Below are 19,360 nucleotides of genomic sequence, written 5' to 3' on the forward strand. Positions count from 1 at the left end.
GAAAGTGGTGGGTGATCATTCAGCTTTCAGTTGTCCAATTGTTTGAACTTTCAAGTGTGAGACCAGCTCAGACTGATGTGTTTCTGTGTTTTTGCTTTATTCCCTTTGTCCTGAAGCCTCTCCGTTTCAGCAAGGATGGAGAACGCACATGCCAAAGAGTCACCAGACGTTCTGTCCCACTTTGGCGTTACTGAAGAGACGGGCCTCTCACCTGACCAAGTCAAGAGAAACCTGGACAAGTATGGCTTCAACGGTGAGGAGACAGAGACAAAGAAAGAGAGAGAGCGAGAGGGAGAGAGAGAGAGAGAGAGAGAGAAAGAGAGGTGGATGGATGGATGATCACGAAGGAGCATTTTGGATGAAGCATTAAAGAGTGGAAGGAAAAGGGTAATAATGGTGAAAATGACTGAGGAATCGCAGGATTGGAAGGTGCTGGAAGAGGAAGAAACATGGATGAGTTAAATTGATTGAAATTGGAAGGCACAGAGACACATGAGAGGTTTAGCAAGATAAAATGATAAACAGACTCTGAGGGAATAAGGAAGAGAAGGTGAAGGAGGAGTTGATAGATGAACTGACACAGAGTGTGACTTTGTGATAGTCTAATTACGGTAAAGTATCTCAATGACACAATGGGGGAGTGATGTTTCTGCAGCAGGTGCACCAGAGTTTCAGGTTTCTGAGGATAGCTTCAGTGAAAACACTTTATTTTCATTTTGAGCACGAAAGTTTGAGTTTTTTACTTTGAGGCTGTGACGTGTGGTTGAAAGCTTCTGAAAAAGTCAGCAAGTTAACTCTGAGTTCAGATTTTATGACTCCATCCTGACACTTGAGCCTATCACAGTAACAAAGACGACAGTAAACGCCTGCATCCTTTACTGCCTTTTTTCCACCGCAGACAGTTGAACCTGTCAGGAAAAGCACAGGTGTAACTACTATCATTAACGACTCCTCTGTTTCATGCAAGTGTCCCAGTGAGCTGCGACCCTGGAGATGGGACACCTAGATGGAGCAGAGCCATCATTAATGTTATTAATGACACCTGTGCTTTTCCCTCTGTGACACGTCTGCTGTGAAGAGGTCAGTTTAGGGAAACAAAAGCTGCTTGACAAGAGCAAGTTACGTAGTAAACATTAAAAGCTTTTATAAGCTTTTATGTCTTTTAAACTGTAGTCAATTGAGTAACTCATGCTCAACTAGAGCTCAACTAGAACACAGTGACACTCTATGTGGTATGTCACAGCTGACAAGTGGATGGTGACAGAGAAACAGCAAACAAGAATAACAGAGTAATTAAGGTCACTGTAAAGGTCATTCCCTTGATATTAATTATGGGATGGATGTTGCAGGACAGATCAAGTCTAAAATAAAAATACCTGCACCAATTCAGTAAAAATTCATGAATAGAGAGTATTGATCAGGTTGTTATAGTATGTGTTATAGAGAGTGGAATAGAGTGTTGTTCTGTAATGCAAATTTCAGTTTATTGTGTGTTTTGATCTTTAAAAAGTAAACCGTGTTAGCTTTACTGAAAATGATGTATTAAATGTGGCATATAGTTACGCTGTACTAATAATCTTTGTCTCTCTTTGCCCACAGAGCTGCCAGCAGAGGAGGGTGAGTCCACTGTAAAAACCTGCTTTTCAATCCTTCATGTTGAAATCACACATCCTGCTGATCAAAGCGTATCTTTTGACTTTGCACCACACAGACACACCTGTTCCTCTCACTTCCTGTGATGACAAGTCACAGCAGTCGTTTGTTTAACACCTGTCACTTCAGGCTTCTTGTTCTGTAGTACCACTGGCTTGGAGATACATAGGGACATAGAGACACAAACAACTGATGAGATGTTCACGCCACACACACAAGTCATATTCTGTGGCATGTGATGGAGATGATGTGATATGATGAAATCTACCTCCTGTTCTTGCTTCCACATTTGTTGCTTTAAAGCCTTCAAGCTAGTATTTCTATTTGATCTGCCTGTGTACAGTATAATGCACCAGTGCTTTTATAGCTATCCGTGAATATGACAACAAGTGATGTGAACACAAAGTCAGAGAGTTTGAACTCCATTGCATATAATGTGTGTGAGAGACAGAAAATAAGCTTTAAATGATGTCATGGAAGCAAATATTCATGATCAGCTTTATCACAATCAAGGTTTAATTCATTCTCACATTGTTTATTGCTGTATGTGATTTTGTTGTTGTCTTTTTCATCAGGGAAGAGTATCTGGGAGCTGATTTCAGAGCAGTTTGAGGACCTGTTGGTCAGAATCTTACTGCTGGCCGCCTGCATCTCTTTTGTGAGTTTTACTTTCCCTTTTTCACATGATGCAGTGCATTTGTATTTGTAACACTGTTTTTATTTTATTTTTTACATAGCATCATAAAGACTAGAGTTTGTAAAATAATGAAGCCTGCAGATATTTTAGATTTTTTAAGGAGTCTAATGATGAAAAGACAGATTTATTGTTTGTTCCACTTTGGTTAAAGATGTTATTTGATATTTGGTTACCTTTGCTAAAATTGTAGCCCATTTTCATCTACAACTTACTTACTGTACATCTGATTTAGTGTTTCACTTTCAAGTCAAGATTAAAACCAAATTACATGTTACACATGTATAAGACATTTATCTGGCATTTTTATCTGGAGGAATGCAAGAATCTAAGTCACTGACAAACATATTTCAGTTAATATGAAGTGTCTGGAAAAAGAAAAGAAAAAGCCAATGGAAAAATTAGAGAATACTGATATGTCTTAAATTAATGTTCATATATATCTCATTATTTTCCTCTCCAGATTATTGTCTAACAAATAAAAGAGATTTTACCAACAGAAATTCAAGCCTGAGAGCCGTCAAACAGAGCCACAATCATTACTTTTGCCAAGGTTAATGATTTGATTATTTCATCTGAGAAATTTACACCAAACAAACTAGACACTTAGCATGATGAAGCTGACCAATAAGAAGGTGGCATACATAATTACTCCAACACTCAACAATTTTCACAAATCAAATGGTTTAGGTTCATGTTTGACTCAGAAAAAAGTAATAAATCAATGTCATCAAAAATCTGCATCCCTGCGAATAAAGCTGAAACAACTTAGGATAAATTTAAATAGGAATAAATAGTATAAATTTGGTAATTTCAGAAATGTACGTTACTGGTTAATAAATAAACTGGCTGTGAAGTAAGAATGTGCTGCAGTCCTCATCATTGAGACTTGAGCCACATCTTTTCTAACCCCTTGCCTGTTTGCTTTGCAATCACGCTCAGGCGGACAAACACAGCATGTACATCACTGAGTTATTAAATTACATTTGGACCCATGTCCTCACTCTCATTTACACAAGGAATCCCTCTCTCGCCCTCCTCCCCTCCCTGCCACTCTCTCCAAAACTGTTTTGTTGAGAGTAGGCTGGACACATTGTCTTAATCCTCCATCTCTGCCCTCTGGCCTCCCTGTACAGCTGTCATTATGGCCTTAGAAGGCCTGGCGGCTCTATGTGTGTGTTTGCGTGTGTGTGTGTGTGTGTATGTGCGTGTGTGTGTGTGTGTGTGTGTGTGTGTATGTGTGTGTGTGTGTGTGTGTGTGTGTGTGTGTGTGTGTGTGTGTGTGTGTGTATGCACGCACGTATGCACGCACATATGCATGGTAGGAGATTTATTTTAAGAAAGTCTCAAGCCAGGACAAGAAACTGTATCCTTGGACAAAGGTCAGGGATGGAGGGAACGAGGGATGGCTTGCGGCAGCGGGAGAGAATGAGAGACAGAGGGACGGGTGGGGTGTGTGGGGGGAGTCAGGGATTGGGTTGCACAATGGCATTGTTTGTTACAATGACAAACGAGAGCAATAGATTCAGAGTCGTATATGGTTTCTAAAAGGGAGAACACTAAATACTGCAAGTACACGGCCATCCTATTCATACACACAGGAATGTCCTGCCGCTGCAACGTGCTGACAGGCTCTGACTCTCATTTAGGAGATCGATTGTGTCTTTGAAGAGAGGCAGGGTGAAGACAGACTGGAGCGAGCGAGCAACAGAGCCTATTTTTGGGAAAGCCTTAGAAAAGATACGAGCTGGAAGCAAATTAAAAACACAACAGATTATAATCATAAGTAAAAAAGTTAGGATGTGAGAACCAACTCTTTTCTCCTCTCTCTGGTTCGCTTTGCTGGCCCGTAACTAATCTGTGTCAATGTCAACATGTAGCTTTTCCGAAACAGACCTGTGTGTAGTAACATGGTACTCCCACCTCACAGGGTTTCACACGTGTGAGACTATATAGGTTCTGGAAAAGAGTCACATGTACATATGTGGGGGAGAGATTTGACACATAGAACAATGACAATGTTTAAGCCAGTGATGGTTCATAGCGGTCATACCATAACCATTTAATGCTAGCCAGCAGTAAAAGATAACACTGTCAGCCTGAGCAACAGGTGCACAGCAAAAACTGAAAGACAGCAAGCAGAACACCAACCAGTAACTAATTAGCCTCTTCAACCCTGCAAGATCCACTAATAGATCCATCATTACAGAGGAGACATTGTTGAAGCCCACAGAACTTTAAAGATAAAAAAAAATACTGTTATATATACCAAAGGCTGCATAATAAACTAACTAATATCCTTCACAGTATATTCTCTTTTATTTGACTAATTGATCAATTGTTGAGTCACAAAACATGTGAAAAATGTACATCACACATTCCAAGAGGCCAAAGCAGCCCAAAACATTATTCAACTTACAATTACATGTATGTATATATACACACATATTTCTTTGTGACTTTTTCACTTTTTAAGATATATTTTATAGACTTAACAATGAGCAACAAAATGATTCATTGATCAGTGGGGGAAAAATAATCAGCACATTAAGCTCCAAACTAACACTGTCTCTAACTCTCTCTCTCTCTCACTCTCTCTCTCTCTCTCTCTCTCTCTCTCTCTCTCTCTCTCTCTCTCTCTCTCTCTCTCTCTCTCTCTCTCTCTCTCTTTCTCTCAGGTGCTGGCTTGGTTCGAGGAAGGTGAGGAAACTGTCACCGCCTTTGTCGAGCCTTTCGTCATCCTCCTCATCCTCATTGCAAATGCTATTGTTGGAGTGTGGCAGGTCAGAGAGAACACATAAACACACACACACACACACATAAACACACACACACACACACACACACACACACACACACACACACACACACACACACACACACACACACACGCACAGGAACAATTGCCATCACAAGGACACATACCTGTCCCTGAATGAAGTCTTTTACACACACCTAAATAGACTCTTATACTTAGTAACAGTACATAATAAATCACACACAGCAGAGGCCTGTTCAGGTCGCAGTCCTTTGTCCTTTACGGTGAGCACACACTCCTTCCAGAGCAATGGCTGAGAGCTGAAAGTTCAAGGGAAGCCAGAATGAGTGGCATGACGTCAACAGGAGGTGCAAGGGTGAAAGGTTAAGCCAACAGACCGAGCAGAGATGAGAGGAGAGGAGAGGAGGGGATAGGAGGGGAGAGGAGGGGATAGGCGGACTGGGACCTGTCCTGCCTTGAAAGCTCAGAATGCATTCTGCTTCGTTACAATCCACACTGTGCAATCCACAGTAAAAATACAGTGGGACGATCACATTACCACAAGCCCTGTCTGTGTGTGTGCATGGTGGAGGGGTTCATATCAATCCCGTGGCAGTCATTTGGAAACTATGCACAAGGATTCACACATGGGGGGTATGAGGGAGAATGGAGGGAGCGAGGGGCGAGAGGGGCGGCTGGCTAGGCTTTACACTTTGAGGCGGTCGGGGGGTAGCCTTAGAAGAAACCACAGGCTGAACTGCACATCAGCCTTTTTTACTTCCCTCATCAACCTGTTGTTCAGCTTCAGGCTGCAAACACACAAGTGGTGACCACTAAAGATGTGTTAACTGTTAACAAATATAACTTTGTAACATCCTATTACATGAGTGATGAATGGCTGTGAGTCTTCATTTACTCATAAATCAGAGTATAAATGGTTGTGGTAACTATAAATGAACTGCAAAGATCCATATGACATTGATTTTTTTTATCTAATTTGTGTTTTTGAGCAAGTGTGCATGCTTTCCATGAATATCTTTCAAAAATACAGTGCAATCAATACAACAATATAACAGAGATTACATCAAACACTACCAATTGATGCCAGTTTATTTAACACTATTGGTAGTCTTGAGAAAAATGCAGAAATATTGTAAAAGAAAACATCATTTTTTCTCAAATACAACAAACAAGTGCTGAAAACAATTAAGCAAAAGCAAAAGAAATGGCACCACTGTATAATTTGGAAAAAGTACAAGTTAGCTTTATCAAGTTCTCTTTTATCAAATTGTTTTTTAAATGGTGAACAATCCCACACCAGCTGAACTTTGTCCATAAGTTGCGAAAACAAACACCAATAGAATCGCCTCTATGGTATCAGCAAAAGGGCAACTGCAAGATGGCACGGCGGGAAAAAAAACAAAACTACTTTTGGTCAGCCATCTTTTTCAGTAAAAGACAATAAAAAACACAAACAGATCTGAAAAGGTTTAATGAAAAGGTGAAACACCGGCTGAAAGAGAGAGAAGCAGACACACATACACTAACATACAAACTCATTAAGACTACCTGCACATATACATATATTGCCATGAATTACACATGTGTACACATACGCAACATATGTTAATGAATTTAATGTGATAAATATTGTAATATTTGTATGATTGTGTCAAATGTATGAGCATGTCATTACTGAGTATATGTTATGACCATTTGTAAATAGAAAAGCGTAACCAGCGTAAACTTGTGATTTGGGGCTATACAAATTGATTTGACATGGTTGAATGTGTCACAGTGGTGATGTGTAAAATAGCGTTATTTATACTGAACAAGTGAATACTGGCCCAGTTTATCTAAAGTTGGCATGACCACATGTTTTGTTTTGTGTGTGTTTTTTGCAATAGGAGCGCAACGCAGAGGATGCCATTGAGGCTCTGAAGGAGTATGAGCCTGAGATGGGGAAGGTTTACCGGTCGGACAGGAAGAGTGTCCAGAGGATCAAGGCCCGGGAGATCGTTCCTGGTGATGTGGTGGAGGTTTCCGGTACGATTCCCCTATTATGTAGAGTTTCTCTTAACTGCCTTACCTGATACATTTATTCAAAGTCTATTCAACCACTGAAAACACTTAAAAACAGTTAAGTGATTTGACTGCAACAGTTATATTCAGAGTATATATTGGCATCTAGTTGGTTGACCCAATCAAGACAATAAATAGACTTGAGGACTACTGAAGAACATAATAGTCTCAGCCCACAATTAAGAACATTATTATAGGTTGAAATACGGAAGAAAAACATCCCATAAAAATCCCATAACTTCAGCGTTTAGTCATATTGCTGTATGACTCAAAACAACTTTGCTAAATGCATCTATATGGTGTGAAAGGTCAAAGCATTTGTCTCAGCAAAACTGAAAAAAAAACTCAGAGTGGGACTGCTCACATCTGAGTATCTCCATGTCTGTGTGGACTGATAGTGGACCCATGTTGTGTCTTCACATGAGTAATGTAGGACAGGAGAAAGTATTTGCCCAGTTCCTCATACTCCACAATATGAGCCTATAAATACTAGTCCCTTTAATTTAGCTCTGATCATGCATGCAACACAGCTGAGCAGAAACATTAGAAATGGAGCCACCAGTCTGCTGAACAGTTGTTTCCATTCAGGAAAGGAGACACGTAAGTAAAAGAAGCAGCTAGCATAGGGACATTTAAATTCAAATATATATGTGCACATAAATATAACAACTGTCATACTTTGGAAATATTTTGCATAGAAAAACAGTTGAAAAGCAACACAATTCTGGTGAGGGAGAGATTTCTTCTTCTTGTATTTAATCAATATGTAAATCATAAGTGGTAGGCATTGTACAGTGGATACTAGCTGAATAGTACTGTATGCACTAAGAATATAAGAATATTCAGGACATACGATGTTAGCTGTGACTCATCAAATATCTCTCAACCTTTCTGAGCAGCAAGTCTCAAAAGATTGAAACCAGTTAAATGTCTTAGGGGTAGTTTCAACCAAAGAAAACGAAAAACATCCTCTAGTAAATTAAAAAGTGGGTGCAGTTTGGCTTGTGCACATGTGAGTGACCAGCAGCCTGACATGTTTTTTGACCTCTGTTTAATATAAAGAGGTCTTATAGCTACTGGATCACTGTCAGTTCATATGCTTCAACAGACTCACGTGCTTGTGTGTCTTAGTGTATGTGCGTGTGTGTGCGTGTGAGTACAGAGATACTGATGTCCTTGAGAATGAACATGAGCCCTTTTAAGGCAGTCACAGAAAAAGGGGGTGGAGGGGAACCGAAGGAACTTTGCTGTGGGAAGAAAAAAAAAACAAAGCTTGAGTATAAATACACTTAATATCGACTTGCTCGCTCCCTCTCACTCTGTTTGCTGTACACCTGTTCTTTTCATTTCATGATCTCCCCAAGGTCTCTCTCTCTCGCTCTCTCTCCCTCTGACTGTGGTATCAGTTTTCAATAACAACACTACCCATCCAGAGGGCTAAAACCAGTCAATCAACCCTGCTGCCCCCTCCTCCCTCCATCCTGTTTTAATGCTGCGGTCAGATTGATATGAAGCTGTTTGTCATGTAAAACCTTGAAGAATATATAAAGAAAGACTCTGAAAGTTAATAAAGTATCTCTTTTTGTGTATTTCTCTCCCTGTGTGTGTTTGTATGGACCCTAGTTGGTGACAAAGTGCCAGCTGACATTAGGATCATCTCCATCAAGTCAACAACCCTGCGTGTGGACCAGTCCATTCTTACTGGTAGGTCTTACAAAAAAGATGACATCTTCTTGATGCCTGCTTTCTTCTCTGATCACCCCACCTGACAAATGAGTTGTGTCTCCTAGGTGAGTCCGTCAGTGTGATCAAACACACTGATGCCGTCCCAGACCCCCGTGCCGTCAACCAGGACAAGAAGAACATGCTGTTCTCTGTGAGTTTCTCCTTCACTCCCTGCTGCTTTTTCACTGAGAGCATGTTAAGTGTTGGCAACTCTGTATGATCCTCTCTGTTTCCTGAACCCTGCTTTCTTTTACCATGGCTTGACTCTTTCTTTTTCCACCTGGCTGTGACAGATGTATGGCTCAGTTGAATTTAGGTGAGCCAGTGAGCCATGACAATAAGCGAGCATACACAATACTAGGGCTACCCTGACACATCGAAATGGAATCATGTTATTAATTACACCTGTGCTTTCCCTATTGCAACATGCAAACATTTTTAAAATATGACCCTAACCCTTAAAGAAGATGTATCTACATTTTTTATTTTAATATATTGGTAATACATTTTTACTATTAACCATTGGTTCAGATGGAACGTTTCATCCTCATAATGCACACCTATAACTTATTAACTTACATCACTAAAAATACTAAAATAGTACAAATGTAAATAATAACATTAACAACGGCTGAATTACATATAAATGCTTCAGTATTAGGGTCCTGGAAGGCAGTCATGACTTAATGGGACTCTTGAAAATAACAGAGCTATCATTCATGTTAATAACACCTGTGCTCCCCTACAATAACAAGTCTAAATGAAAACATCTTATTTACAGCATAATGACAGTGAGTGAACAATGACAGTATTTCACTGTTGAATATTGAAAGCACACGTTTAATAGTTGTATGTGTTGTTTGTTTTTCTACAGTGATGTGTTACTGTCATTTCAGTTACCAATTAAAAATCACCTCATACTAAAACAAACCTGTACCTTCTTCCTCTCTTTTAAAATTCTGCTCAGGGCACCAACATCGCTGCTGGAAAAGCCACTGGTATTGCTGTTGCCACTGGTGTCGCCACTGAGATTGGAAAGATTCGTGACCAGATGGCTGCCACAGAGCAGGAAAAGACCCCCCTGCAGCAGAAACTGGATGAGTTTGGAGAGCAGCTCTCCAAGGTGGGAGAGGCAGATAAACAAAAAGGCTTTCTGAAACAGTGCCAGTTTTTATTCATTTAGTCACATTGTTCATTTCAAGACCTGGAGCTGTTCTAAATTACATCTCACGCATGCCTTTGACTGTCCACCCTCCAGGTCATCTCCCTCATTTGTGTGGCTGTGTGGATGATCAACATTGGCCATTTCAATGACCCCGTCCATGGAGGCTCCTGGTTCCGTGGTGCTATCTACTATTTCAAGATTGCTGTGGCTCTCGCTGTGGCTGCCATCCCTGAAGGTAAACCCCTGGGATTAACTTCCATTTGGTTGCTCAAGAAGATTATCATATCTAAGATTCATCTTGTGTAGCTTGTCATGTGACACTGAAGCTACCAGTCCGTTAAAAGTGAAATGACGACCATTGTCTCATGATTGGTCTTTACAATCTTACACATTATTATACATTTTTTAAATATCAATGTGGATTTCTTTCAAGGTATGAGCAGTCTAGTTCTGTCAGATTGTCAAGGTCCAAATTTACAAATTAACAATTGAAAAGGACAAATAAATAATCAAACACACCACTTATCCTCGAGAGAGATTTGATGCTTTTATTAGCGGGTGAGAGAAAGCTGAACAGCCCAGACATCTTTATAATCTTCTATTTATTCTGCCAGCTCCTCCAGAGTTTGATGAGGCCAGCTGGCATATCATCTCCCTCAGTGTGTCTGGGTCTAGCCTGGGATCTCTGCCAGGTCACCTAAATAAGCGTCCTCAGCAGGTGCCTGAAGCACCATATCACGTCGCTCCCAACCTATAGAAGCAGCTGTTCGTCACATACAGGACACTCAACAATTTCTTTTCTGATCTGATTTTCTTGTTCACTACCCAACTGAGAATACATTTAGAGTTGGAAAGACATTTAGCCAGTAAATCAAGAGCCTCCATAGTCACTCAGCTCATATTTTAGTCCAGTACATTGTCCACTCTAACTGACTCTGAATAGTACCCTAAAATCGTCAAACACTTCCACTTGGAAAATCAAATCCTCTGCTGCATGAACGGGACTGATTACATTTTTTTGGGACAGAACTTGAGGGGCTCAAACTTGTTGCCATTACATCACAGTCACCTACAAACTGTGCCAACTCACATCAGAGGCCACAGTTTGATGATGCCACAAGGACAAAACAATCTGCAAACACAGATGCCACCATAATGTCACTAAACTGGACTCTCTCCAGAGCTCCTACACACCCTTATCATAGTCCAATGGCCTCATCGATTACGCTAGATTTTTGCCAAGAATCTAGACAGAGATCTCAGGAGGATTGACTGGCTTGTAGCAGCCTCTACCACAGGAATACCACAGGACAACACAGTAGTTTGGGTATGCTCCAACTAGGGCTGGGTATTGTTTAAAAAATTACAATACCAGTACCAATACCAATACCCTTAAAGTGATATCAATACCAATAGAGTACCTCAGCCAAATGATTTTTACACAAATAGTATTATTGTTCTAGATCTGAATACAAAAAGGATAGAAGGCAGGTATCATTTGACTGCAGAAGGTTTCGTCCATATTCTAATCAGTCCTTTCTGTAATCAGCATGATTATGTATTTCCTTGGTGCATCATAGGCCTTCCCGCTGTCATCACCACCTGCCTGGCTCTGGGAACACGTCGTATGGCCAAAAAGAATGCCATCGTCAGAAGCCTGCCCTCTGTGGAGACCCTGGGCTGCACCTCAGTTATCTGCTCTGACAAGACTGGTACCCTCACCACCAACCAGATGTGTGTAACTAAGGTCGGTTCATAAACAACAGGACAATCATTTTTCAGTAAAGAGAGTCTGATGGTGAATGAAAAGGAGAGCAGATCCAATGTGTTTTTTGGTCATGTTTCCACACAGATGTTCATCATTGATAAAGTGGATGGTGACAGCATTTCCCTTGGTCAGTTTGACATCTCTGGCTCAAAGTACACCCCTGAAGGAGAAGTGTAAGTGTCAAAAGAGTTCACACATAAACACAGTAACCCATTCCTGAACAACAATATTGACAAAATATTTTTTTTACCAGAACGAGGAACGGCTCGTTTGTGAAGTGCGGACAGTATGACGGACTGGTTGAGCTCGCTACCATCTGTGCTCTGTGCAATGACTCCTCACTGGACTACAATGAGGTCTGCAGATAATTAAAGATATTTTGTGTTAATAATATTTATGTCTACATATGACACACAGCTATGTTCAGTTGTTCACCCACTACTCACTTTCTTATGTCCTTTCTTTCTTTCTTTCTCTCTCCTTGATGCAGTCAAAGGGTATTTATGAGAAAGTGGGTGAGGCCACCGAAACAGCTCTGAGTTGTTTGGTCGAGAAGATGAACGTGTTCAATACTGAAGTGCGTGGCCTGTCCAAGGTGGAGAGGGCAGACGCTTGCTGTTCTGTAAGTTCACAAAAGATCCCATACTGGCTGTACTGAGACATCTCACTGAAACAGAGAAGACAGAAATTAAATTAAACTAAAGAGTAATCTAAGCTTTTACATTTTACTTGAACTTGAACTTGAACTTGATTTTAAAATTCATGTTTAGAGGCCCACTGGTGATGTGAAGCACCAGGTTGATTTTGTGATCTTTATTGTCTAGTTAACCTTCTTTTCCTGCATTTTCCGACAGGTGATTAAGCAGCTGATGAGGAAGGAGTTCACACTAGAGTTCTCCAGAGACAGGAAGTCTATGTCAGTCTACTGCTCTCCTGCCAAGTCTGCCAAAGCCCCAGTAGGAAACAAGATGTTTATCAAAGTGAGTTTGTGAAACATGACATATACAAAAAGATCTATGACCAGAAAAATATTCAACATTATAAGATATAAAATCAATCAATCACAACAGATCAAGCTTGTAAATATGATATTTTTTATGTACACAAGCAAATGAAAATATTCCTTAAATGTGTTACCAGGGTGCTCCAGAAGGTGTGATTGAACGCTGTGCATACGTTCGTGTGGGCACCACCCGTATACCCCTGACTGGCCCAGTCAAAGACCACATCATGTCAGTCATCAAGGAGTGGGGCACCGGACGCGACACCCTCCGCTGTTTGGCACTGGCCACCCGTGATTCACCTCTGAGGAAGGAGGAGATGAACCTGGAGGACGCCACCAAGTTTGCAGACTATGAGGTGGGTGACTGAGTAAGAAATTAGGCGCTACTTTGATGACACTACACAAATGTTGTTTAACTTAATTTAGCTTCAAAGGACACTAAACTTGTCTTTGTTTTTGTCTCCAGACTGATTTGACCTTTGTGGGCTGCGTTGGCATGCTTGACCCTCCTCGCAAGGAAGTCATGAGCTCCATCGAGCTGTGCAGGGCCGCTGGTATCCGTGTCATCATGATCACTGGTCAGTATTTCTCTATTGCACTCTTATTGTACAAGAACTCATTCTTAAACTCACACTTCTTTTCTGTCTCCCCCCAGGTGACAACAAGGGCACAGCAGTGGCCATCTGCCGTCGTATCGGCATCTTCAGTGAAGATGAGGATGTCACTAACAAAGCTTTCACCGGTCGTGAGTTTGATGACCTCGCTCCATATGAGCAGAAAAATGCTGTCCGAAAGGCTTGCTGCTTTGCCAGAGTGGAACCATCCCACAAGTCGAAGATCGTTGAGTTCTTGCAAGGCTTTGATGAGATTACTGCCATGGTAAGAAGAAGAAAGATTAATAATTTGTTGATTTGTATTGCACTAAAAATGGAATAATATCGTTTGACTTGAAAGATGGATAGCATTTGAAGAACTTTTATGACACTCATCAATACATTATTCCTCTCTATTTTCCCCCTCAACAAGACCGGTGATGGAGTGAACGATGCCCCTGCCTTGAAGAAGGCGGAGATTGGCATCGCCATGGGCTCTGGCACTGCCGTTGCCAAGTCTGCCTCTGAGATGGTCCTGGCTGACGACAACTTCTCTTCCATTGTATCTGCTGTTGAGGAGGGCAGAGCCATTTACAACAACATGAAGCAGTTCATCCGCTACCTCATCTCCTCCAACGTAGGCGAGGTCGTCTGGTGAGCAATTGTTAATTGTGTTGATGGGGATGAGGTGCAAAAACAAGTACTTCCTATGTGAGATTTACAGAAAATGTGGCAAGAGGATGAGCCTGAGAAATGATGGTAACAGTGGTCACCAGTGGATCCTTCATTTGAATTCATATTTGCTTAACAACACTTTCAAAAATGGCCTTGTTGGTCAAAAATGACCAGTGAGCATCTGGTGACCGCCACAAGGGGGCACAGGACAAATCTACAGGGTCACAAGATGATTAACATGATTAGAAAGCAGAAAGAAAACATATCTCTGATACACCAAATTATGTAATTTTTTGTCATCTTTTACTCAGATCTTTGCTTATATCCATCCTTTCTATTCAAGTGTCTCAGTAATCCAAAACAGAGAGCACCAGGACCCTGAAACTGATCCAGCTAAATGGAATTCAGCCATTGTCAATTTTATTATATACACCTTTGCTTTTGCCACTGTGACATGAGAAATATCTTCTGTGAAAAGGGGACTAATAGTGTAATTTTGCTGTCCTCCTTTTAACATGACCTGCCAATTAATCTTTGCCAAATTTGAAAACAAATAGATAAAAGGGAAATGTGATGTAAACACTGTCATCACTAATAATCTCATGTGATCTTATATGAACAAAAATACAAGCCCAAATCAAGAAGGATGAAAGGGATTGTGCCAAGACTAAGACAATAATTATGTTTCTTATACATCTCTAGTATCTTCCTGACTGCTGCCCTGGGTCTGCCTGAGGCCCTCATCCCCGTCCAGCTGCTGTGGGTCAACCTTGTGACTGACGGGCTTCCTGCCACCGCACTGGGCTTCAACCCCCCTGACCTGGACATCATGGGCAAAGCCCCACGATCCCCCAAAGAACCCCTCATCTCTGGCTGGCTCTTCTTTAGATACCTGACCATCGGAGGTACAACATATTATGCTCTTGTCATTCGTTTTTATACCCTAAATTATGTCAGTGCAGAAACGTATTTACTTTGATACTTTAGCAATGCAGATAAATCCCTCATGTACTTTGACATTTTCCTTTGGCATTTCTAAAATTTGATAATGCTTTCGTTGAAAAGACAAGCTACATAAGACTCTGAGCTCAAGTGTTCATCTCAACAGTATCTGTAATTTTCATCGAAATGATTTTGTTACCATGGCAACACACCAGCCTCATGCACCAAATCAACACAGACAACAGTATTTTCAAAACTTTTTCACCAGCCATTGTAGGTTTGCCATCCACATGTTCATTTAAGTGGATTTGAACTTTTCCATAGGAACAAATATCAGCACTGCTGTTTTTTTTAGATCAAAGCCTCCAGACTTCCTAATTTAGCGTGACAATATCTGTTCCAGGTTACGTTGGTGCCGCAACTGTTGCAGCAGCTGCCTGGTGGTTCCTGTACTGTGAGGAAGGCCCAGCAGTCACTTTCTACCAGCTGGTTAGTATTTAATGCTCTGTTATTTCTGAACTTTATCTATATCCATCTCCTTCCGACCACTGTAACCAGAAACATTTCAGCTTCCAAGAGACTCTACCAGACTTGAGTTATTAATGTTCTTTGTATCTACCCTGTCAGTCCCACTTCATGCAGTGCAGCGAGGACAATGAGGACTTTGATGGGGTCCACTGTCATGTGTTCGAGTCCTCTCCTCCAATGACCATGGCTCTGTCAGTGCTGGTCACCATTGAGATGTGCAATGCTCTGAACAGGTTTGACTGCTGTTTGAACTCACAGGGCATTGTGGGGGCTTCCAGCTGAGCACTAAACCTCAACACTGTTAATGATGTTTGAGCTTCACTGTGCACAATGATGTACAGTATGTGCAGAGTTTGGCACTAGAAGGCTAATTTCACATTTCATCTGCTGAAGGGGGAACTTTTCTCAGTGCTCACTGGAAAAATATGTGCTTAATAGGGTGTTTATTTAAGTAACATTTTTAATGCTGTACTTTTACTTGGAATCACTACTTTTAGTCGCCTGATTCTACCTCAACAATATGCATACAAAACATCAGGAATTTGGTATTGTGATTAGCATGATTATACACAATTCATAACATGCTAGAAGCACATTGGTATGCAGATAAGTTCACATTATGTTTACATGAAGCAGCAGCACTTTCATATATTAATGTGTAAGTTTCCTCAGTGCTGAACTGTTTTTGGAAACTGAGTCCTTCAGTATTTGGCATCTAGTTTTCATTCTTCTTCTTCACACCCTTTTGCACACATTTATTTTCATGCATTCACCTCAACACACAGACACTTGTTCGTGTGTACTCACACATTTTCAGTCTGCATTAACATAACAGTCCGCCTCCCCATCCAACCCCCCCACCCCTCCGTCCCCCAGCTTGTCTGAGAACCAGTCCCTGGTGCGCATGCCCCCCTGGAGCAACGGCTGGCTGGTGGCTGCCATGAGCCTCTCCATGTCCCTTCACTTCATGATCATCTACGTCGACCCCCTGCCCGTGAGTCTGGCCTCCTGCACTACAGCCCTCTTCTCTACATCAAACATCCATCCACTCCTCCCTGCACTGGCACACTCACACACTGCCTATCCAGCCTCCATGTTCTCGCTCACATCATTGCCCAAGTTACTAACAGAGGTGGCACACAATCAAACCAGCAGCTCAGCTCTGTGAGGCCTTTATGAACTTATCAAATGGTCTGACAAAATAGCTTTTCTTCATTCTTTCAGATATTTGTTCATGTCTTGACAACACTGAACATGTACAGAGAATATTTTTAAAGAATAACAAACAAACTGAAGCAAACAGATACAAACTCACAGAAGGGAATTGTTCACAGTTTAAACACATTCTTACATGAGAGACACACATACCTATACTGATTATCATGATTATTTAGAGGTATCAAACTGGGTATTCATAGTCATGTTGCCATCCACAATAGTAGCACCTGTATAACTAATATACAGCTGTTTTTAACTGGAGGTTGTACATACAGTTCAGCAGTTTTAAGACGGTGCTGCTCTCTCTTCTCAACAGATGATCTTCAAGCTCACTCACTTGACTGTTGAGCAGTGGGTTGTGGTGATGAAGCTCTCCATCCCAGTCATCCTGCTTGATGAGCTTCTCAAGTTTGTGGCTCGCACATATCTGGAGGGTAAGCAAAACATCTAACTGGTTTAGCATGTATTATTAATTAATGTATTTCCATTTTTGGGATTAAAGTTTAAACAGTACATACAATATAGTGCATTTTATAAGGAGCACAGATGATGACATATGGAATAAGGCATATAAACTACACACATAGGAGATGTTATTTAATTAAAAAAGGTTATTGTATTACTACTACAAAACTGCAACAATTATGAGTCACAGTGAATGAATGAAACTGGGGAGTGTTGTCATCACAGTACATATTGGTGAGTAATGATGTGCTATGAAGACTCTGGTAATATCAGAGGCCAAAGTTTCAGGATTTGATGACAGTGTGCATTACAATGTTTTTATTGTACTTAAAAAGTACTATTAAAGTCTCCCATCAACAATAATCACATGAAATAACATTTTTCTAGACCACATTTATTTTTATTTTTTTTCAGTACTAGAAAATTAGAATAAGATTATGCAGCAACCATTTGTAGCTATAATAGTTGAGTATAGCTGAAGTGCTGTGCATAAATTGACTTGTGCTTAATGTGATATAAACAAAAAACGTTTAAACATCCTTCTATTCATCCTCTTTTGACATTTTAACCTGGATTTGTGTATTTCTGGTCTCTTTTTCCATTTATTTTTAAGTAAATGTGCTCAATTTCAACAGAACCTGCAGAATAATTTACCTTCCACTTAAATGCCCTTTAATGTATTTTTAACTGTTAACCTATCTACCTATCTTTACTCATTCCTTGCACAGCTTTTATTGAACTCCTCCCTCCTTTTTCTAATCTGTGCTGACTCCGATGACCTTTATCTAATTTTCCTGTCCTTTGATGTTCTTTTCTACCCACCTTTCTGACAATCCAGTCTAAACCCGTTTCCCCCTACTCCATATCCCTGTAACACAACAAGGTATTCCCCAGCCTCAAGCTAAAGGTTGAAGCACTCTGCATTGTGCATGTCTTTCAATGTTCATGTTGGGTTTTATACAGTGTGTGTGTATACTCTATGTTTGTTCCCGTATTCCTGTCTTGCTTATCTTTCTGCACTAATGAATTTGCATCCTGAGTCCTGCTGACTCTAAATCTGTCAAAACATGTCAGTGGAAATCTAATATTCAATGTCAGCATCATGCATAGTACTGCATAGTTGATGTTTATTGTTTATTATTGGAATCTTGCCAAAGTAATGTTGGGTTACTGCTTGAAATAGCGTGTTGATCCTCGTACAGTAGAAATAGTAAATCGCTGGTGGGTAAATTCAGTGTGTGCTTGCTGCAATCAAACTAATATTGTGCATTGTGTTAAAAAGGTTATCTAGCAATCAAAATGTTGCTGGATTGTGTTGTATTATTTCTGCAAGAAAATGTAATTATAGTTCTAGAAATGTGTCTGGTGTGTCCGCATCTTTGGTTAAACTATTGGATAGATTTCTATTACATTTTGTACAGATATCACCGGTCTTCATATAACAAACCCTAGTGCCCCCATGAGGTTCACATTTATGATTTTGAGTGAAATGTCTGGACAATGAAATTTGTCTCTTATCTTTTCATCTAGCACCACCATCAGATAACTTCAATCTGTCCAATACTTTGGTTTATGACCAAATACCTGCAAAACTAATGACATTCCCATCAGCCTTAGTTGTACTTTGTGTACTGCTAATTAAATAAATGTTAGCATGCTAAACTGAGATGTGAACATAGTAAATATTATCTGCCTAGCATCAGCATGTTATCATAGTCATTAGCATTTAGCCTTGCACAGAGCTGCTAGCATGACTGCAAACCTTTTTTTTTTTTTTTTTTTTACATTTCTCATACAAAAAACGTGTGAAAAATGCATAAAAAAAATTAAATTCTCTTATTTGGCTCAGTCACAAAGTGAGGAAAAAGTTTCTATTGAGTGTGGCTAGATTGTATGCAGTGAATGGTTCCCTATTAAATTAATGACACACAACTGATGAGTTTCTATTCTTGTCCATCCAGGGAAAGTCTAGATGCAAAGTGCAACAGAGAGCATCCGAGGCAGAGAGAGCGCTCAGACACAGAGGATGGAGAGAAAACTCTGAGCGCTCCAACTGAGAGTGTGCCAACAGTCACTTGACATGTTTAAAGC

At 40.5% G+C, this 19,360-nt stretch overlaps 1 protein-coding gene across 2 annotated transcripts; it reads left to right on the plus strand.

Annotated features, from left to right (window-relative positions):
* Positions 1 to 135: 135 nt before the first annotated feature.
* Positions 136 to 17,255, plus strand: atp2a1 (ATPase sarcoplasmic/endoplasmic reticulum Ca2+ transporting 1). Of its 2 annotated transcripts, XM_053338591.1 has the most exons (23): positions 136 to 253; positions 1,600 to 1,617; positions 2,229 to 2,311; positions 5,026 to 5,130; positions 7,013 to 7,151; positions 8,811 to 8,891; positions 8,978 to 9,063; positions 9,880 to 10,035; positions 10,171 to 10,312; positions 11,658 to 11,824; positions 11,930 to 12,018; positions 12,099 to 12,201; positions 12,336 to 12,467; positions 12,700 to 12,825; positions 12,986 to 13,204; positions 13,315 to 13,426; positions 13,504 to 13,727; positions 13,875 to 14,095; positions 14,819 to 15,021; positions 15,462 to 15,547; positions 15,686 to 15,819; positions 16,463 to 16,580; positions 17,121 to 17,255. In XM_053338591.1, exons 1-23 carry the CDS (start codon positions 136 to 138, stop codon positions 17,253 to 17,255), a joined length of 2,997 nt encoding a protein of 998 aa, XP_053194566.1. The 2 variants fall into 2 exon arrangements, with proteins under 2 accessions (XP_053194566.1, XP_053194565.1); XM_053338590.1 differs by lacking the exon at positions 1,600 to 1,617.
* Positions 17,256 to 19,360: the final 2,105 nt, after the last annotated feature.

This window comes from Scomber japonicus, chromosome 18 (genome assembly GCF_027409825.1).
Source record: "Scomber japonicus isolate fScoJap1 chromosome 18, fScoJap1.pri, whole genome shotgun sequence".
NCBI classification, from domain to species: Eukaryota; Metazoa; Chordata; class Actinopteri; order Scombriformes; family Scombridae; genus Scomber; species Scomber japonicus.